Source organism: Apodemus sylvaticus, chromosome 7 (genome assembly GCF_947179515.1).
Source record: "Apodemus sylvaticus chromosome 7, mApoSyl1.1, whole genome shotgun sequence".
Classification (NCBI taxonomy): Eukaryota; Metazoa; Chordata; class Mammalia; order Rodentia; family Muridae; genus Apodemus; species Apodemus sylvaticus.
The window spans coordinates 15603508-15626107 of NC_067478.1; the positions used below are offsets into that span (position 1 = coordinate 15603508).

Below are 22600 nucleotides of genomic sequence, written 5' to 3' on the forward strand. Positions count from 1 at the left end.
CAATAAGGACCACTGACCGACCTTTGTACTCTGGGGTGAATTCCTTCATTTCAGGAGGGAGTGACTCGTAGAAGCGCTGTTCCCGCGAGATGAGAGGTTTGCACACAGTGTGGTCGTCGTACCGCATCATGCTGCTGTGCCCGCCCACCTGATGGATGAAGGGCTCCAGGAGGACTCCTCGGTCTCCAGCCCGACTTGCGTTCTTGCCATACTGCCCCACTTCCATGGTTTGACAAACACACATTGCGTTGGGGGCCGGTTGCACACTGACGGCAGACGATGCAGCACATGGACCACAAGAGAGCTAAGTTGAACCTGGCTAGTGGGAGGCCAATGGTCAGAGTCTGCTTAGTTTATTGTTCTGTCCTGGAAAAAATAAGATAGGAAAAGGGAATCAAATGTCTGGCCACTGAGTTTCCTGATGTGCATCAGGAAACTGCATGTATGCTAGTAACCTAAGAGGCAGCTGGAAAATTTTGTTAAAATGATGCTGCTTTGGTCTCCACCCATCATTCTGTGTACACAGCTCCCTTCCAACTCCCTCTAAATACTCTGAGGATTCCACTTCAGAGATATACCATGTCACAATCATCAGTATGAAAACTAACCCGGCTATGTAAGCTTCAAAATGAAAGGATCAGAAAAAGCAACAGATAGACATTCTGTTCAAGGTCTCATCCTGACTCAAGAGAAGTGTGTTTGGGTCTTGTTTGCATTTCAACCATTGAGCATACATCCAGTGGCATTGAGTACATTCACACTGCTTGTATAACCAGCACCATCATCTGCCTTCACAACAGAGGCTTCCATCAGCCAAACTGAAATTCTGTGCCAATATTTTTATGTTTATTTTTTTTCAAACAAGATTTCCCCATTATCACCCAGTATGGCCCTAAATTTGCTGTCCTCAAGACAAGAGTTTCTACCTTAAGCATCAGGTCATGTTAGTTTCAAAACTCTGCTAAAGGTACAAAGGACCAGACATGAAAAGCCATTCTCTGACAGGATTGAAAGCAAATCCACATGCCCCCCCGCCCCCCCCCCAAGAAGGGATATCTCTGTGTAGCCCTGGCTAGACTGGAACTGGCTCTGTAAACCAGGTTTGGCATGGAAGTCAGAAATCTGACTCACTCTGCCCCCCAAGCCCTAGAATTAAAGGTGTGAACCATGACACCCACTTTTTAAAACAATTTAAAAAATCGTTTCTTTTGCTTTCCCTTAGTTGAATTCAGACTCTCTACTTTCAGTCTTCCTTCCCTGTGGGATAGGCGAGTTCTCTGTATTAGAGAGTACCTTCCCTCTGAGGTCACTTTTTCTTTCCCTTAAGAAAGGTTAAAATTCTTGTCATTTCTTTAATACCAAATCCACTTTTGAGTCAGGATTGTAGTAGGTAGACTACAATCCTGAGGGACTGAAGGCTGGAGCAGCAGGGGACACTGAGGAGCCCTCAGATACCCTGGAGCCTCATCATCTGCCATGCAGGGCAAACAGCACTCTCACCCTGGGGACTCCTAGTAAGAAAGCTGAAACCCTGTCAGTGTCTCTGAGTGGACTGTGGTCATGGCGTCATGGAGTTCCACTGCTCTGCCTGAGCTTACTATGACCTTTCAACTACAAGAGAGTCTGTCTGGCCTGTTTTAAACACTCTGCATTGGTATTTTAGGCTGACTGCCTGATTTGCCTGGTGTGATGGCTTACGCCTAGAATCTCACATTCAGGAGGCTGAGGCTGGAGACATAAGGTCAACCTGGTCAGAATGAAATTCTGTCTTAAAAAAAAAAAAAGCCCGAGCCGGGCAGTGGTGGTGTACACCTTTAATCCCAGCACTTGGGAGGCAGAGGCAGGTGGATTTCTGAGTTCGAGGCCAGCTTGGTTTTCAGAGTAAAAAGCTAGGAGGCTAACCTGCACTAGGAGTTTGAGACTAGACTGGAATATTTAAAACATGGGTTAGTTGTTTTTTTTTTCTGTGTAGGCTGGCTGTCCTGTAACTCACAGAGCCCCACCAGTCTCTGACTCACAAATTCTTGGATTAAAGGTGTCCAACACCATTACCCCATTATCCTATGACTCACAGTGTACATATCTGATATGCAGATGGTCTGAGGGACCCACAGGTTGAGAACCACTGCTCTAGGCGGTGGAAAGAAACTGCTAAGTTCTCTTTGGTGTGCTTTTCCTCATTTGTCCCTAAGCACTACTCCCCACACCTTCCTGTGTCTGAGTTGATGCTCCCTTCACCTAGTCTCTTAATTTTCAGGTCAAGATTCAGGACTCACATATCCAGCAGCCTACTCATTCTAGGAAAACCTAATAGAGACAAAGCAGCTGGCCTCTCTCTCCTCACTAAACCCCTCTGTACCTGCATCCACTACATCCTCAACTCCAGTTTTTTGACGTCATATGCTACCCCTCTTCAACTTGCTTGTTATCCCATTCTAGACAATCCAATCCGTCTCCATACTGTTTCTCACACAGATGCACTGGCACTAGTCATTCCCTCTACCCAGAACATTCTCCCAGGTTTCACTCCCCCACTGCCTTCTACAGTTTCTGAACTGGGAGTCAATATGGTTCAGCAGTTAAGACTGTGTCCCTCTCTTGCAGAGAGCTGGAATGAGATCCCAGCACTCAGGTCAGGTGGCTCACAATGGCCTATAATTAATTGCAGCTCCAGGAGATCTGACCTCTAACTCCATTGCCACCTGCACTCACGTGCATATACCACACACACACACACTTAAAAATAAATCACTTTTGAGACTTTGAACTGGGCAAGATAGCACAATGGATAAAATGCTTCACAAGTTTGACAACTTCTTCAGTTCCCAGAAGTCACAAACCTACTCCAGAGTTGTCCTCTGACTTATACAGACAGACAGACAGACAGGCAGGCAGGCAGACAGACACAGACACACAGACACACACACTCTCACGCTGTGGCAATTGCCTTGCCCCAACATATATTCACACAATACATTTTTTAAAAGTTTAGTCTTTAAACTGTCTGGCATGGTGGCACATGTGGTGGTAGGGCCTTTAATCCCAACACTAAGGTGGCTAAGGTAGGAGGATATCAAATTTGAGGCCAGTCTGGGCAATTTACCAAGTTCTTTTTTCAAACAAACACTGTCCCTGGAAGGTAGAAGGCAAAGACCAACATGAGAAATTATACTCTAACCTTCATACAAGCACCATGTGAACATATGTGCCCATAAACACACACACACACACACACACACACACACGCACGCACGCACGCACGCACGCACGCACGCATTTGTTTTCTTTGAGACAGGGTCTTAGCCTGTAGCCAAGCCTAGGACAATTCCTCCTATCCTAGACTCCTGTGCACTGAGTACAGGCACCATCACCCATCTCTACCAAAATCAGAACAAAAAGGTTCTGGTTCTGCAAACAGAATTCCAAGCCAGCAATAAAGAAAACATAAAATTCTGTGTAAACTCTCAAAGACTTGATAAGTGAATCAAAAACAAGCTTAAGCCTGGCTGTGGTGGCGCACGCCTGTAATCCCAGCACTCTGGGAGGCAGAGGCAGGTGGATCTCTGAGTTCGAGGCCAGCCTGGTCTACAGAGTGAGTTCCAGGACAGCCAGGGCTATACAGAGAAACCCTGTCTCAAAAAACCAAATCCAAAAACAAAACAAAACAAAAACAAAACCACCAAGCTTAAATGTAGCCAGGTTAAGAATAACATAAAAACGGCTGGAGAGCTGGCTCAGCAGTTGAGAGCACCGACTGCTCTTCCAAAGGTCTTGAGTTCAATTCCCAGCAACAACATGGTGGTTTACAACCATCTGTAACGGGATTGATGCCCTCTAATGGTATGTCTGAAGACAGGGACCGTGTACTCATATAAATAAATCTAAAAAAATAAAAAGAAAAAGAAAAGAAAAGAATAACATAAAGAACAAAAACTGACCTGGGCAGTGGTGGTGCACACTTTTACTCCCAGCGTTTGGGAGGCAGAAGCAGGCAGATTTCTGAGTTCAAGGCCAGCCTGGTCTACAGAGTGAGTTCCAGGATAGCCAGGACTACACCACAGAGAAACCCTGTCTAGAAAAAAGAAAAAAAAATTGTATAAAATGATTTAAAAAAAAAGAACCTACAAAGCAAAGGAATAACTTTTAATCAATGATACTAAAGGAAAAACAAATGATTAGGCATACACAAATGATCTCAACAATAAATAAGGAGCCAGATAAAAGATCTTGTTGAATAAAACTTAAGAGACATAAAATAAAAGGTTGGGGTTTTTTGCTTGGGTTGGGTGTTTTAGTTTTGTTTTTCTTAGGTCTAATTTAATTCAACAAGATAATAAGCCTAGAAAGTGGCAGTGAATGCAAAGTCCTGGCAAACAAGAGAAACTGTGATGAGCTTGGGTTGCAAACAAGGTCAGGACTAATTTAAGAACCAGAAAAGCAGTCTCAACAGTCTGCAATGCAATACCTGGTCCCTGTCCCCTCCCTCAGCCAGGCAGAATCCCACAGACTCCCAGCAGCAAATATGTCCTCTAAGCTCAGAAATCAGGATTCTGTAGCCAACACACTTCCTTATGGTTGCAGAGTAACCACTTGCACTTGTTAGGCAGTAATTTTTTATTAACCAAAGTATCCTTGGTACCTTTACATTTCACAGGCAAATTTGCAAATCACATCAAAAATCAGTTCATAATGTTCTATTTATTGTATTACAAATTCCATTTTTTATAAAGATTTATTTATTTATGTGGGTACACTGTAGCTGTCTTCAGACACATGAGAAGAGAGCATCGGATCCCATTACAGATGGTTGTGAGCCACCACATGGTTGCCAGGAATTGAACTCAAGACCGCAGGCGGAAGAGCAGTCAGTGACCCTAACTGCTGAGCCATCTCTCCAGCCCCAACTTCCATTTTTATTACTTTTAAAACAAATGCATCAGTGCTAGAGACGTGTTGCTCTAAGGACATGTTGGTAAAGTGCATGCTTAGCATGCGTAAGGAGGCCCTGGGAGCAATCCCTAGCACAACAAAATAACTATATCACGCAGCCAGTGAAAGGAACATGACAGACTATCACATGCTTTTAAAGGATGATTTTTTTTTCTTTTTCTTTTCCAGACAGAGTCTGGCTTTTACCCAGGGTAGCCTTGAATTTGTACTCCAGCAACTCTTCTGATGCCTCTGTTTTCCAAGTAGCTGGGACTACAAATGAACACAACACTCACAATATTACTATGGTGAGTGTTGTCATTATTCCTGCTATTATTAGAGCTAGAGCTACAGGTGGTTGTAAGCCGCTGCTGCGGTGCCAGATGTGGTCCAGCCCTTTAATCCAGCTCCTCCTAGGAGGCAGGTCGCTGAGAGTCTAACAAAGGAATAATAAAAATGAGCATGGGGACATGTGTTCCAATCACTAGGAAAGTAGAAGCAATCCTTGGAACTTGCTGGCCATCCAGGCTGGCCTACTTGGTGAATTCCAGGCCAGTACTAGCCCTTTCTCAAAAATATGAACATCATCTGAAGAATGAACCCAAGGTTGTTCTCTGGCCTTTTTCAAAGGAGGCACATAAGTGTGCATGCACATACACACTGAGTACTAGGGTTGTGACTAGACATTATTTGACTCTCACCAGGCCTCCACCGTTTAGCCAGCTTTCCTAGAACCCAGTGTGTTTTAAAACAACTCAAAACAAACCTATGATGAAAAAAGCAAAGCACAAGTTATCCTAGGCCAGAATAAGACAGCAGTTCAAATCAATCCTGTGTTAAAGAAACAAAGTAAAGTTGGGTATGGCTGTACACCCTGTAATTCCAACTCAGAAGGCTAAGGCAGGAAGATTGTGAATTCAAGGCCAGGCTAGATTAAATTCCTCAAAAATAAGGGAGTGGGTATGATTAGGTAATTATCTGAGAATAATAATCTACTCTCCATTGTGTACTTCATAAAAAAAGAAGAATGAAATCATTACTTCTGATTAGAAAGCTAGTGGATGCTAAGCTTGTTAGTAGAGCCATTACAGACACTAAAGCAAACCCAGAAGCTTCTCATTCTGGTTCCATTATTTGACTCTCACCAGGCCTCCACCGTTTAGCCAGCTTTCCTAGAACCCAACCACAGCTGTTTTGACTCCCACGATGCATGGAGTAGAGGCCAGCAGCTTCCTCTAACACCTCACTCAACAACTTCACAGTGTAGTGCTTCTGGTGACACATTTCCTTGTAAACAGAATCTACCCACTAAGTTCTAAAATGCTGATTTCTAACATGTTCTGCCAACATAAACCCCACAATGCTTCTGACATCTAGCTAGACAAAGCTGTACCCATCCAACGAGGTGTGGCCCCTAGCCATGTCCCCTTCCTTAACCATGTTTAATAGCGCAGGGATCTGACCATTCCCATGTGTAGTTTTTTCTATTAAGTTCTCTCTACTTCTGACCAATCAAATCCCTCATTACTCAAATTTGTTAAACTTAGTAATTGATATTTATTCACAGTTGGTTAGAATTTAGCTCCATCATAGAACACCAGCCAAGCATGTGCAAGACCTTGAGTGGAGTTCAATACTCAAACCTAAACCAAAAAAAAACAACAAAAAAACCCCACAAAAGTCTCCAAAATAGCTGGGTTTAGTGGCATCATTAATCCCAGCACTCAGGAGGCAGAGGCAGGCAGCATCTGAATTCAAGATTAGCTTGGTCTCAAGAGTGAGTTCCAGGACAGCCAGGACTACAAAAAGAAATCCTGTCTTAAGAGAGACAGAGACACAGAGAGGAGGAGGGAGAGAAAAGGAAAATAGAGAAAAAAAAAACTTCTAATTTAATATTTGTTCACCATGGTCAGGATGTTCTTGAGAGACACTCATGAAATATCTAACTCAAACATGTATTTTATAATTTATCTTTCCAAACAGGTTAGAACTTCCTGGTATTCATCTATTTTCTATGCTAATGAACTCTTTAGTATTAGCTGTACCATCCACATTTAATATCAAAAGTCATTAAAACCTAGCTTGGTACATTTGGCTCATAATGCCAGCTAAGTCAGGAAAATCACAAATTCAAATCCTACCAGGCTACATACACAGTTAAAGCAGTCTAAAGAGTGAGACCCTGTCTCAGTATCTCAACAGAAGCAGTAAAGAGCTGGAGACGCGACTCCGTGGTAGAGCTCTTGCAGAGAACACTGAAGACATCGGTTCAATCCTCAGTGCTGTAAAGATCTGACTAGCTGAAGTAAGTGGTAACTGGACCCCTCTGTATCACACCAATGCTGAGGTAGGGAAAGTCGGCATCCCCAGCTGGTACCACAGGAAAATGACTTGCTGAGAAAGGTTCCACGGCTAGGAAAGACTAAAACATCATTTCCTTTTTTTGCCTGTTGCTGGAAAAGTAAGTGTTAAGCAGGGTCTAGTATGGACAAACAGGGCACTGCAGCAGTCCACACCACGGGTCTCTTGTTCAGTTCCCTGCTACTGCAAAATGATGTGGGAACCCCAAAACTACCGACAGCTCTTCCTGTGCTTTTGCACACTACAGGGTGTGATGGAAGGAATGTCTAACAAGGACACTTCTCTGTGTAGCTTTAGCCAGCTAAACGCTGAAGAGAAGGCAGGTCATCCTCAGCCACCTACAGAGTTCACGGACAACCTGAGACGCTATTTAAAAAAAAAAAAAAAAAAAGACCTGAAGGCAACAATTATAAAGTCTTTACTCTTAAGAAATGGCTATAACTGACTACTTCATCTAAACAAAGAATGGTATCCTAGGAACCCTCACATTACAGCTTGTGTGTGGCAAGGGTAGTAATATAATTCTCAGGGACATTTTTAGTATATACTCATTATATAAAACAACGGGTTTCATTATGACATTTTCATACGTGCTATCATGGACTTTGTTCATAATCAACCTGAATTAGCCTCTCTTGTGCCCTTTACCCACCTCCCAACTTGTCCCCTTCCTGTGGCTAAATAATGTACCTTCTATTTTCTTGTTTTAAATAAATGTTCTTTAAAAACAAAGATTCTGCTACAAAGAAAATATGCATCATTTGTCTTTCTGATTCTGGTTTATTTCACTTTATATGATGATCTCTGGCTCCATTCATCATGCAAGTTACACAATTTCTCCTCTCTTGGCTTTTTGGAGACAGGGTTCCTCTATGTGAAATTCCACTGTGTACGTGTGCCAGTTTCTTTACCCACTCATTTTCTGATGGGTTGCTAGACTGAGTCCAGACCTCAGTTACTGTGAATGGTGTCACAATTAGTGAATATATAGGTATCTGCTGGACACTTAGATTCTCTTGGGTGAATACAGGAGTACTATAGCTGGGTGATATGCTAGTCCTAAGTCCACTTTTATTTTCTGTTTGTTTTTAGAAACTCTGGTTTTGTTTTGTTTCTTTTTTTAAATCCCTCAGAAAACCTGTAATACCCAAGGCATAGCAAAGCCTTTCTAAGAAAATCAGCTGAAAACGTCCCCTTAGGCAATAAATGGCATTAACATTTAAATCTAAGACTGGGGATGTAGTTCAGTTGGTAGACTACTTGTCTATCATGTACAAAGCCCTAAGTTTAACCCAAGCATGACACAAAATTGGACATAGTGGTATAAAACCATAATCCCAGCACTCAGAGGATAAAGGCTAGAGGACCAGAAGTTCAAGGTTACCCTTGACTACACTGAGCTACATGAAGTCTTACCTCAGAAAACAAGGGCTGGAGAGATGGCTCAGCAGTTAAGAGCACTGACTGCTCACTGGTGGCTCACACCCATCTGTAATGGGATCCAATCGACTCTTGCTACTACTGCTACTCTGAAGACAGCAATAGTGTACTCATATAAATAAATAAATTTTAAAAAGAAAGAAAAAAAAAAGAAAAAGGGGCTGCGGGATTGGCTCACTCAATGCTTAAGTAAAACACTTACTGCCCGGGCAGAGGACCCAGGTTTGGTTACTACAACCCAAGTGTTATCTATGTGGTATTCAACCATCTACAACTGATTACTACAACCCACATGGTGTCTATGTGGTATACAACCATCTACAACTGGTTACTACAACCCACATGGTGTCTATGTGGTATACAACCATCTACAACTGGTTACTACAACCCACATGGTATCTATGTGGTATTCAACCATCTACAACTGGAAAATATTTTTTTTACCTGCTCTATTAAAAAGTTATGGTTCTATGCTAGGCATAGTGGCACACACCTATAATCCCAGCACTTGGGAGGCAGAAGCAGGCGAATCTCTGCAAACTCAGGATTAGGTCACCATGGTCTAGAGAGTGAGTTCCAGGACAGCCGGTGGCTTTATAGTGAGACCCTGTCTCAAAAATACCCATGAAATCATACTCTAACTGTAATCTTACGTTTAAAAGGATAAACTTCCTAAAGAAAAGTTGGTTTCATTTGTCTTCATCATGACTAATGCTTTTATCTAACAGGACCTCAGGACTAGCTAGGTCCAGCAACACTCCTGTAATCTCAGCCATAAATAGACAGAAGAGGCCTGCAGAAAAGTCACAGCTCAGACTCAGCAACACAGAAAGCCCTAGGTTGTACAACTAGCTGGAGCTATATGGTGACTCCCCCTCCCCCCGATTTTTTTTTCAATTCCAGGGATTCCCAACTCCTTTAAAAAAAGATTTATCTATTTATATGAGTACCCTGTTGCTCTTTTCAGAAACACCAGAAGAGGGCATCAGATCCTATTACAGATGGTTGTGAGCCACCATGGTGGTTGCTGGGAACTGAATTCAACCTCTGAAAGAGCAGTGCTCTTAACCGCTGAGCCATCTCTCCAGCACCCCCTACATTTTTAAAATTATTTATTTTATGTACATTGGTGTTTTGCCTGCATGTATATATGTGAGTGTGGGGTCCCCTAGAACTGGAGTTACAGACAGTTGTAAACTGACATTTGCATGCTGAGAATTGAACCCAGGTTCTCTAGAAAAGCAATCAGTGCTCTTAACCGCTGAGCCATCTCTCCAACCTCAAAAAAAAAAATGTTTAATTAAATTTTTTTTTAAAAAAACTCCTGACCCTATATAGTGTTATTAGCCTTTATATCCTTAACAAAGATTTTTTACCAACAGATCCAAGATAGGCCAGTATCTCATTAAGAGCCACAAAATTCCAATAAAACTTGCTCAACCCACAGTTGAAATAATTACCTAGCTATAGCTCAATTTCCTAGTACTACCCAAGATGCAAAGCTGTTAAAGAGGAAAAGGCAAGTTCCCTACATTTAATACAAAAAAAAACTAAAGCACTGTGATTTATAATTCCCAAACTTTTAAAAAAAATCAGATTATTTTTATTTTATGTGCATTGGTGTTTATTAGCCAGCATGTATGTCACATACGAATGTCAGGTCCCTTGGAACTGAAGTTACAGACAGCTGTGTGCTGGGAATTGAACCTGCATCCTCTGGAAGAGCAAGCAGCGTTTTTAATCTCTGAGCCATCTCTCAAGCCCCATCCATTATTTTTTTTTAAGATTTATTATTTATTAATGTACACAGTGTTCTGCCTGCATGTATGCCTGCAGGCCAGAAGAGAGCACCAGATTACATTGTAGATGGTTATGAGCCATCATGTGGTTGCTGGGAATTGAACTCAAGACCCCTGGAAGAGCAGCCAGTGCTCTTAACCTCTGAGCCATCTCTCTGGGGCCCCCCACCTGTCCAAACTTTTAAAACTAAAAAAATAAACCCTACATCTTTCTCTGGATAAACGGTAAAGTGGCACAGAGATTATGGGATAATTAATGCATTAAAAAAGGCTAACAAGCACACATGCTACAGCAGATATGGAGGCTAAAGGACAAGGGTTGTTTTTTCCTTCTACTATATGAGTCCTGGGATGGAACTTGAATCATGAAGTTTGGGGGCAAAAGCTTTTACTCAAAGAACCATCTCAGACTAAGCCTATGTTTTAAATAACAGCTTTACTGAGATGACCCACATAACATAATCCAGACATGGTAGGGTACAATTCACTGGTTCTTAGTACAGTCTAGAAAACATGCAACTGTCACCACAACTTTAACACATTTACTTATCTCAAAAAGAAATAATATATTTTGTCATGCCATACCCACCACACCTAGAAGCCCTAAGAAACCCCAAATCTACTTGCTGTCCCTATAAAATTATCTGTTCTGGATACTGATTAGAAACAGAATCACAAATACAGACTTTTAGATCTGGATTTTTAAACCCTACACATTTCTGAGACTCAAATATAATATACATCAGTATTTCTTGTTTATTTGGGGTTTTGTTTCTTTTAGACACAATCCATGTTATGTAGTCTAGCTGTCCTAGAACTCAATATTGTAGACCAGGCTAACCTCAGAGACCCACCTGTCTCTCTCTGTCTCCCAAGTTCTGGCATTAGAGGTGTGACACCATGCCCAGCCCCCTTCCCTTTTACTCATCTAGTCATCAGATGATGCTGATGGACATTTTAGGTTTTTTTCCCCTCTTTGTTGTTATTATTTTTAAGATTTTTAATTATGTATAGGGAAGTGGATAGGTAGTCAGAACTAGAGTCACACCATAAGCCACCCGACTTGAGTGCTAGAACCCTACCTCAGATCCTTTGGAAGAGCAGCTTGCTAGAGCTCCTGCCTGCTGAGTCATTTCCTCATCCCTCCTTTGTGGTTATTAACACTGATGCTACAAACATTTTCAATCAGCTAAAGAACTGTCAAAGTCAGTCATGGTGGCACATGTCTCTAATTCCAGAACTCAGAAGAATTCTAAGTTCAGGTCCAACTGGGCTACACAGCTAGAGGGGAGGGAGAAAAAAAGTGTGTGTGTGTGTGTGTGTGTCTGTCTGTCTCCCAAAGTTGCTGCATTGTTTCTCATTTCCATTAGTAAGGTACACAGGGCTCAAATTTCCCACTTGTATACCAGCACTGTCATTATGATTTTTCGGCTTCAGAATATGTTGCTTAATGACTGTTCATTCAATCATAATACGTCCAATTTTTATCAACTGCAAGGTGCTCTTACTCAATTGACATCAATGTTAGGTCTGAAGACTACACAGTCTGGTCAGGTAGGATAATGTACACCTGTAATTGTACGAAGATAGAGGCAGGAGGATATGGAGGATCAAGAGTTCAAAGCCAGCTTGGGCTACGTGAGACCCTGTCTCAAGGAAGGGGGTGGGGTCAGTGAGATGGCTGAGCAGGTAGACACTTGCTGCCAAGTCTGAAAACTTGAGTTCAATCCCTAAAACCCACAAGATGAAAAGTGAGTAGTTCTGTAAGTTGTCCAGATCTCCATGCACACACAACAGCACATACACTCCCACACACATGTATAAAACAATTAAAATGGAAAAAAAGATCCAAGACAAAGAAACAGTCTAACCTAGCCCCAAGACAAAGAAACAGTCTAACCTAACCCCAAGCTCCTAGCCTACTCTCCTTTCATGAGGCAGGAATAAATCTATGAATAAATGGGTTCAGAAGTTCAGAAGCATGTGTGTGTATATATAATATTTTTTAACTGTGTGTGTGTGTGTGTGTGTGTGTATGTATGTATGTGTGTGTGTGTGATCATGGTGATGTACCAGCCTTAAATGTAATTTCAAGCCATAGCAACAGATATATGAATATTTTTTCTTTTTTTTTTTTTTTTGGATTTGGTTTTTTTGAGACAGGGTTTCTCTGTATAGCCCTGGCTGTCCTGGAACTCACTCTGTAGACCAGGCTGGCCTTGAACTCAGAAATCAGCCTGCCTCTGCCTCCCAGAGTGCTGGGATTACAGGCGTGCGCCACCACCGCCTGGCTTAGATATATGAATCTTAATAGGGGCTAGAGAGATCTGCAATTGAGAGTGCTTTCTGCTCTATAGAGGATGAGTTTAGATTCCTGCACCCACATTAATGTGGCTCACAATTAACTGTAACTCCAGTCCCAAAGGATTTAATGCCCTTCTTCTGACCTCCATGGACATCTGCACATACAAGCACACAATCTTTTTTTTTTTTTTAAAGAGGAAAGGAAGGAAGGCATGAGCCTGCCAGCCTAAGCCACACACATTGGCACAGTAGTCAGGAAGCAGAGGCAGGCAGATCTTTGTGAGTTTAAGGCCAGCCTGGTTTACATAGCACTGAGTTCCAGGACAGCCAGGGATACACCATGAGATCTTGTCTCAAAAGCAAAACAAACAAACAAAAAACCACCTTAATTTATAAGCAGGCAAGATGGTTCAGCCAGTTGTAGTCAGACACCCACATGCACACAACGATGTGAGCATGCAAAAATAAATAAATAAATAAAATATTTGTAAAGAACCAAGATAACTTTGGTTTCCCCAATTGGAATCCATTACTCAAATCCTGCTGAAGTAAAACCAAGTATTTACATTTAAAAATGCATGCATGCCTCCAGGCACATAGCAGACTCCTTTAGTCCCAGTCAGAGAGCAGAATTCTTATGAATTTGAGCCCAACCTGGTCTGTACAATGAGCTCTAGGCCAGAAAGGGGGACAAAGTGATAACTGCCATGGAGGGGCGTGTGTTGAACACAGGGGCTCATGGCTGTAAGTCTCACCAAATGGAGACTGAGGCAGGAGGACCACTAATACTAGAGTGAGGCAGCATGGGCTATGTGTCATTTCTAGGCCAGTCTGGACTACGAAGTAAACCTAGACTCAAAAAATAAACTTAAAAACCTACACCAGCAGACATGTCACAAACGTGTGTTCTTGCTCCAAGCCCAAACTAAGCCTTTCCCCGACTCTGCCTACCACTGCTCCTAAGAGTCAGGCAAAGGAGGAGGAGGAGGTCCTAAGCAGGGGAGCAGCTGTGAGCACCAACACAGTATGCTCACTAACAGTTTTTAAGAGCCAAAGCTGGCACCGCCCCTCCTGAGATCGGTGACTTACTTTCGAGCCTAGACTGGGGCACCACGGTCAGTCACTGTGTGCAGGTTCTTCCTTCACATGTGGCAAGTGGTGAGACCCCTGGCCACCCAGGTCCCTCTCCCACTTGTGGCTCCACCCCACTTTCCTGTGTGATTATACTTCATTTCTGTCTCAGACAAACTTAGTAGTCTTTATAATCATGTAGTTTTTGTCTATATTCAAGTTAAAAAAAAAAAGGTTCCCCCCCACCCGCTCCAAAGCAGTTATTGTCCCACTAAAATAAACATTTGTGTGGGCGTGGCTATATGGTGATCTCTGAAACCAGGGTCTTTTTTTTTTTAATGTATATAGGTATTTTGCCTGAATGTCTGTGTATCAGATGTATGTGGTGCCCACAAGGCTAGAAGAGACCAAAAGAGGGAGTCAGATTTCCTGGGACTGGAGTTTTATATAGTTTGTTGTTGAGCTGCTGTGTGGGTGCTGGGAATTGAACCTGGGTCTCCTGGAAGAGTAGCTAGTGCTCTTAACTGCCGAGCCATCTCTCCAACCTGAGAAACTAGGGCCTTATGCATGATACAAGAACTCTACCACCAAGTTTTCCCCCCAAATTTCTTTGGTGGGTATGGGGGAATTGTACAAGGTCATTCCCTACAAGTCTTCCACCTTCTTCTGTTATGTCGTGTGTGTCTCCATGTATGCAGTGTATACAGAGTCCAGAAAAGGGCAACAGAATCTTACTCCATCACTTTGTTTTGTTCCTTTGAGGCAGAGTCTCATTAAACATAGAGCTTGGGCTGGAAAGATGGCTCAGTGATTAAGAGCACTGGCTGTTCTTCTAGTCAGAGTTCAATTCCCAGCACCCACATGGTGGCTCACAACATCTATAATGGGGTCTGATGCCCTCTTCTGGTATGCAAGTATACAAGGAGACAAAACATTCATACATAAAATAAATTTAAAACACACACAAAAAAAACAAAAACAAGCCGGGCAGTGGTGGCGCACGCCTTTAATCCCAGCACTTGGGAGGCAGAGGCAGGTCGATTTCTGAGTTCGAGGCTAGCCTGGTCTACAGAGTGAGTTCCAGGACAGCCAGGGCTACACAGAGAAACCCTGTCTCGAAAAACCAAAAAAACAAAAAAAAACAAAAAAAAACAAAAAAAAAACAAAAAACAAAACTAGTGAGCCTGTGGTTTTTCGAGCATCAGTGATCCTCCCTATGTACACAAACTCATCCTCTGTTTTCACAAGCATCCTCACTGACCACTGGGCCATTTCTCTGCCCCCCCCTTGTTTTTTTTTTTTGGTTGTTTGTTTTGTTTTGTTTTTTGAGACAGTCTCACTGGTGCCTGGGGCTTGCATTTATCAACTACTGAGCTACTGGGCTCCACCTACCTTCATCTCCCCAGCACTGGGATTACAAACCTGTGCCATGAAGACACTTTTTTCTTTTTTAAGGTTTACCTATTTTTTTATATGTGTATTTTACCAGTATGTATATATACCATGTATGTGCTTGGTGCCTGAGAAGACTAGAAAAGGACATCAGAGTCAGGTGTGGTGGTGCAGACAGAGTTCAAGGCCAGCCTGGTCTACAGAGCAAGTTCCAGGATAGCCAGGACTACACAGATTTCAAAGAACCAAAACAAAACCCCAAAAGGAAGGCATAAGATCTCCCAAAACTGAAGTTACAGATGATTGTGAGCTGCCATGTGGGTGCTGGGTACTGAACTCAGGACTTCTGCAAGAATAATTAAGTACCCTTAACTTCTGAGCCATTTCTCCAGCCCTACAGGTTTTCTATGAGTACCAGGAATCAAACTCAAGTCTTTATGCTTGTGGCAAACACTTACAGAGCCATCTTTTCAGCTCCCTCCTACTTGATTACACCATTGAGATGGGGGTCTTACTAAGTTTACAGACTGGCCTTAAATTTACTTTATAGCTCAGATGGACTGTGAACTTAATTAATTATTCTATCTCAGCATTTGGGGTAGGAAGGGCTATAAGCCCATGACACTAGGCATGACTAAAAATTATTAAAATTACTAAGAGACAGGGTCTATCATTAGAGCCTAAAATGGCCTTGAACTCATGGTGATCCTTCTGCCTCTGCCTCCCAAATACTTGTATTACAGGAGTAAGTTACTAGGCCTGACTCCAAAAGTTTTGGGTTTTGTTTTTTTGAGACAGGATTTCTCTGTGTAGCCCTGGCTGCCCTGGAACTTTCTCTATAGACCAGACTGACCTCAAACTCAAGAGATCTGCCTGCCTTTGCCTCTGGGATTAAAGACAAGCACCATCACTACCCAGCTCCAAAAGTTATTGGACTGGATAGAAGGCTCAGTGATTACTGCTCTTCCAAAGCACAATTCCCAGCTCCCATACAGTAGCTTTAACTGTAAGTACAGTTCTAGAGGAGCCAACACCCTCTCCTATCTCTATAGTTAGGTACTTGCATATGATACACAGATGCACATTCAGGTTTATAAAACATCCATTAAAGTGAAGAAAGAAAGAAAGAAAGAAAGAAAGCAAGCAAGCAAATATCAAATCAGTTGTGGTTGTGCACATGTATAATCCTAGTACTTAGGTGGCTGAAGAAAGAAGACCAAGAGTTAGATGTCAACCTGGATTACAACACACGCTGGTGACCTGCCTGGGCTATACAGGGACAGGTCTGTCTCAAAAAAAAAAAAGCACTGGTAAAGGGCTCAGGGGATAAGGGTGCTGCCACACTAACAAGACAATAAAGTTGGATCTCTAAAACCCATGGCAGCAGAAGTGCGCGCGCGCGCACACACACACACACACACACACCACTGGTACATCCACATAGCAAAATACAGCAAATCCTACTGTTACTTAAGAGGCTTTAACAGTTTTGCTGTTCAAAGGTAGTGGAATATTCTCCAGGAATATAAATGTTTGAAAGATGTTTTATAAAGCTAGGGAAAACCTGAACTGGGCTCTGGAGATAAGCAACAAAGGCAGAGTAACAGAATCCTAAAAAGGACAAAGGTCAAGGGACTCAGCAAGCAAGAGGAACTGGGAGCAAAAAAACATATGGAATGCTGAGTGGGCTATTCAGTTAGTGGTGCTAAGGATAAAGCCTGGAGAGGTGGGCTGGGGAAGCTGGGCAGCAACTCTGGTGCCCCACTAGGAAATCAGATCTCAGCCTATAATCCAGTGTTTCTTTCTCTTTTTTTTTTTTTCTTTTTCTCGAGACAGAGTTTCTCTGTGTAGCCCTGGTGTTGAGGAATTCAATTTGTAGACCATAGTGGCCTCAAACTCAAGAGATCTGCTTGCCTCTGCAGCCTGTACCCGTGTAAACTTCTGATTAGTGTAGAATAACCACCATCTGTGAGCTCTAGCTGTTCTTAATAGTTTAAAAGTGCTAAATCAGCCCAGCACTTTAATCCCAGCATTTGGGAGGCAGAAGCAGGTGGATCTCTGTGATTTTGAGGCCAGCCTGGTTTACAGACTGAGTTCCAGATCAGAATTATGTAGAGACACAGTCTGAAAGAAAGAGAAAGAAGGGCGGAGGTATCAACAAAGGAAAGGGAGAGGGAGGGAGGGGAGAAGGAAGCTAAACCAGCCAGTCAGTCAGGTGTATACCTAAAATAAGGAGACAGGTGACTCTTGAGTTTCCAGAACAGCTTAGGATATACAAGGAGTACCATCTCAAAAATAATCTAGAGTGCTGAATAACTGCTCAAGTTTACAAATGAATTATGCAAAGACAAAGACAGAAGACCCACTACTATAATAATGGTCTTTATGATGCAGCACTTAAAATACCCATCACAGAAATGATACTATTGTCTTTGGATCACTGTTGAATCTTGCATGATACTGTAGTCATACTCATGAGCTAATAAAAGCATTAAACAAAGAGAGTGAAAAGTTCTCCTGTATTTTTATTTTCTTGGGACAGCAGTCCTAAGATAAGGTTAAACCAAGAAAAAACTTTTTTTTGTTGTTTTTTGTTTTTGTTTTTGTTTTTAAAGACAGGGTCTCTCTGTGTAGCCCTGACTGACCTGGAACTTACTCTGTAGACCAGGCTGGCCTCAAGAACTCAGAAATCCACCTGCCTCTGCCTCCCAAGTGCTGGAATTAAAGGTGTGCGCCACCACTGCCCGGCAAGAAAAAACTTTAATGGGCCTTTGAACTCCCTACGACTGTACGCATTAGTCAATGCTTTCAACTTAATAGTCTCCTTCTATATCACAAAGCGATCCAATACCCAAAATGAAGAGGCTTAAAGGTAGCTATTTTAGCAGAAAATGCAAAAATTTAACCCCGTGGATAATTTAATCCCACCCCCCTCAAAAAGCAATGGGAGCTGGTTGTGGAGCCATTCTAAGAAGCTCAAGTTTTAGTATCTCTCTGCCTTAAGAACTACCCAAGAAACTTATTTCACCAAGGCTACAATTTTATTAAACATTCAAAAAGCGAAAGGGCAATGAAATAAATACTACTACTCAAGTTCCCTCTCCTCACAACTTGCTGCCTTCACCAGCTGCATTCAGCCCCAGTCTCCCAAAGGTATGTATCTCCAGACCAAGGTGCTGGTTTCTCCCAAAATTAAACATTCAGAGGTGACATGTTCCTAACAGACATTAAGGGTACGCCTCCTGCTTGGCCTCCTTAATCATCTTTTGTGGGTTTCATATGACAACAACATACAAGACACCTGTGTGGAGAACCTAAGGGGCCCTGGGTAAAAATGTGATTTACAGCCAGGACCCTTTCTACAGCAGCATACTCTTTTGGGGCTTGCCAGCCCCGCCTCCCCCGCCCCCCAAGCCTGACTGTTTTCATCAAGCATCAACAGCTTTTAGCTCTGCTTTTGTCTCCTACAGGGTCGTGCTAGGTAGCTCTGGCTGGTCTGCAGCCCATGGCAATCCTCCTCCCTCAGTCGAGTGCATGAGCTCACATACCCAATTTCAGGGTTTGGTTTGGTTAATAGTCCTTATACTCCTACGTCTTCTAACGGACTGTCTCTTTAAGAGACAAAATTAATCAAATCATTATCCTTATCCTCCTTAAAGCACATACTCCAAAAGAAGTGGTGGTCGAGCACCAAAGAACTTAGACCCCAAATAAAACTCAGCCGCTGTGGACATTTGGCTAGGTTCTTCAAGAAGCAGTAAACAGTGAGTCCTGAAGAGAACGGAAGGCTCCGAGGGTTCTCGGTGGTGCCAGGCAGAGGACCATCGCCCTACCAAAAGCACAGGGCCGTGATACCACCCTGCTTGGCTCATGAGGCATTTTAGGCCTGTTTTGTCTCATCTCTAGTCACAAGCGGCCTGAAAAAAAATTACTCGCAAGAGTGTGAAATCTTAAGAGCGACGTACATTTGTCACTGATTTAGAGGAACGTTACAGCCGGGAGAACGAGCTGGCAGTAACCACGTCTCAGCACTCCGGGTCTGAGGCACCCAGGGATTCGGTCTGAAAGGCAGGTTTCCCGCTACCCCGCCAGCCGGTCCTAGGGCTCAGGGCTCTCCGACCTCCACCCGGGCAGCCCTCCCAGCCTCCGTGCCAACATCTGGGAGGCTCGGCGGAAGGCCAACCAGGACGCTGGAATGATGTTCCAGTGATGCTCGCCCTAAGTCCCGACCCTACCTACGCGCGCCAGCAACAACCCCGCGCCCGCCGCCACCCTCGCCGTGGGTGTCGGGCGGGTCTTTTGGCCCGACTCCTGTCACTCACCGGCCCGACCCGGGCAGCGGGCGCCCAACGCTCCCCACGGGAGCTGGGGCCCCCCGGGCCTCCAGGTCTCGGCCCGCCCCCTGGCAGGCAGCGCAGGTGGCTGAGCCCCGCAGCAGCGGCCCCGCACCGGCCGCTCGGTCCAGCTCCTGGCGCTGCCCACTGGGTACGGATCAACAACAAGATGGCGGCCAGCCGAGGGGGCGGGGGCCGGGCGTCATAGTAACCAAGGACAGCAAAGAACCCGCCCCTGACTGAGTTTATCTCCAATCACCAGCCTCGTCTCGGGACGCCTGAAGGAATTCTTCGCGTCGATTCGTCAACTGTTCCGTCAGTCAGGGCGTGCCTCTCGTGCAGAATGTCTGGGGCACGTGACTGTGACGGCAAGAATTGACGCATGCGCGCCATTCTCAGGTTTGCTAGCGGCGGCGCTTTTGCTGTCGACTGGCGATGCTGGAGCACCCTTGGTTTTCCTGCGTAACCGTTTCGGTTTTGAGCTGGCAGCGTTTATCATACTCTCGCACACAGTTAGGGAATGTCAACGGTACGGTATTTGCTTTGTCGCCTGCCTCTATGCTTGGGATCGACCCTAGTAAACTGGTGAGGAAACTGAGGCGCAGAAAAGAGCCTGAGCCAAGGTCACACAGCCTTAGGAAGTGGTGGTGATGGGTCCCCTCTTCTCTTCTAGTTCCAGAATTAGTGTTTTCTAAGTATCTCTCAGCGTTGCCTCTCACCAGTCCCGAGGCACAGCCTTCTGTGCCACCTCTTCAGTTTTGGCTTCGCCTTTCCCAGTTAATTTTGCAGAGAGTTAAATCTGCATCCTGCACAAGTCTCTATACATATTGGCCGCTCTTCTTTGCCACAGAACATCCGTTAAGTTCCTATGACACTGTCTTTTGCCCTTGGCTATCATGACCTGTCTCCAAGGCAAACTGAGTCCCATGAAAATGGCCATCCCTTGTTCATAAGTAGGCCCCTAACCCTGGGCTTGGCTTCAAGGTTAGGATACCAAAGGCACCATAGCACCTGGTCCCACACCAAAATGCCCTAACTCTGAGAACTTTGAGCTTTAGCTTCTCTGAGAGGTAGTTGCTCTGTCTATAAAACGAAAATGAAAAAGAAACAGACTTAATAAGCTCTTAGAGTAAGCCAAGTACTCAGGAAAAACCACTTACAGCCACTCAGGCTACTGAGCCTGAGGTCTCTTAACACTCTTCTTTTCATAGAAACCCCATTAAGAGAGACGGTTCAGTGGTTAGGAGTACTTGCTGTTCTCCCAGAGAACCTGGGTTCTATTCCCAGCACCCACATCAGCCAGCTCAGTAGGTTTATGGAATCCAACACCCTCTTCATGGGCACTAGCACATATATGCCATATGTTCACACAGACATATATACATACAAAAATAACATTTAGAGTGTTTTTTCTAGGCAGAGCATGGCAGTGCACACCTTCAATCCCTTGAGGGGCAGAGGCAAGTCTGATCTACATAGTGGGTTCCAGGCCAGCCAGGGCTACATCACAAGACCCTGTCTCTAAAATATTTTTTATTATTTTATCATTATTATTATACTGTCATTTTTCCCCACAGAAGGAAAAATACTCTTCCTGGGCCTAGGGTGGCCATAACTGCTCCAGAATAGAGATTGTCCAGTTTTCTGATAGGGTTCAGGCCCACAGATCTGACAGGAGGGGGAAGACATGGATAACTTGATGATAGCCCGGCGGTGGTGGCACACACCTTTAACCCCAGCACTTGGGAGGCAGAGGCTGATGGATCTCTGAGTTTGAGGCAAGCCTGGTTTACAGAGCAGGTTCTAGGACAGCCAGAGCTACAAACATGACACCAGGTGGGGTGGGGGGGGTCAGCATGGCACACAGTTAAATCTGACCTCTAGACTGTTATAAAACCCCTGGTTATGTGCAACAACCTAGATTAGCCCAGGAAGAGCGAAGCAATAGAGGGTTCGGGGGAAACAGCTACAAAGCCATGGACTCAGTACCAGAAAGAGGCTTTCAGTAATCCAGGAACAGCTAAGCACAGATTCTCTCACCTCTCCCACCAGGAATTCCAGATCCTTCCCAACAAAACCTCTACACAAAGTTGGCAAGCTTTCCACAGCGCTGATGGGACCCTCAGAAACCAGCAATGCCAAGCTGAGCTGCAGAGAGAGCCCCAGAGTCTGCAGTAGCTTTGAAGAAAAATAAAAGCTAGGCATGAAGATGCCCAGTGTCACCCCAGTGCTGGGGACAGGGGACAGGCAGGACCCTGGGCTCCTGCATCAGTCAGCCTAGCCTACTCCATGAGCTGCAGGTCAGTGAGAGACCTTGTCTCCAAGTAGGGAAAGGACACAGTATCTGAGTTTGTACTCTGCATGTACACAAGTGTGCCTGTGTCAAGCCAGCCATGTGCCTATAACCCAAGCACTCAGGAGGCCAAGGCAGGCAAGTAAGCTCTAAGCCAGCCTAAACTACAAAAGTAAACCATGTGTTTAAAATAAAATTTTGCCTGGAATGGTGATGCATGCCTTTATCCCAGCACTTAGAAGGCAGAGGCAGGTGGACCTCTGTGAATTCAGGGGCAGCCTGGTCTACACGGTGAGTTCCAGGATAGCCAAGGTTATGTAGAGAGACCTTGTCTCAATAAATAATCATATTTTAAAACAGTTTTAAAGCAAGTCTTACAGGGTATGGTGGCCCATGCCTTTAATTCCAGCACTGAGGAGGCAGAAGCAGGTGGATCTTTGTGAGTTCCAGGCCAACCAGGGCAACACAGTGAGACAGAGAAGTAAAGGTCTCCAAGTAGATAGGACAACTGGAGAGCCTTCCATCACTGACAGAGATAAGAGCCTCTTCTACAAAGTGTCAGTCACTGTTGGAGCACGAAATGCCTTTTCAAAGTAATCTTACTGTTCCTCAGGAGGTGGCACTTTCTCCAAGGAACAGCAAGCAAGGAAACAGATCTCAGAGTTTCTCCCACACAA

The 22600-nt window shown here is 44.0% G+C and overlaps 1 protein-coding gene and 1 long non-coding RNA gene across 2 annotated transcripts in view; one reads left to right on the forward strand and one right to left on the reverse strand.

The window, feature by feature from the left end:
* Positions 1-19819, reverse strand: part of Ip6k1 (inositol hexakisphosphate kinase 1) — a 44144-nt gene extending 24325 nt beyond the window's left edge. The window contains exons 1-2 of the mRNA XM_052187309.1: positions 19619-19819; positions 22-366 (exon numbers count right to left, since the gene is read on the reverse strand). Of these exons, the coding sequence (XP_052043269.1) occupies positions 22-244 (223 nt within the window). The 5' untranslated portion in view covers positions 245-366; positions 19619-19819. The remainder of the gene's footprint in view (positions 1-21; positions 367-19618) is intronic.
* Positions 19820-20032: 213 nt separating this feature from the next.
* LOC127689592 (uncharacterized) lies at positions 20033-22119 on the forward strand. The gene is made up of 2 exons (XR_007978944.1): positions 20033-20159; positions 21683-22119. It is a non-coding gene; the product is annotated as an uncharacterized LOC127689592 (long non-coding RNA).
* Positions 22120-22600: the final 481 nt, after the last annotated feature.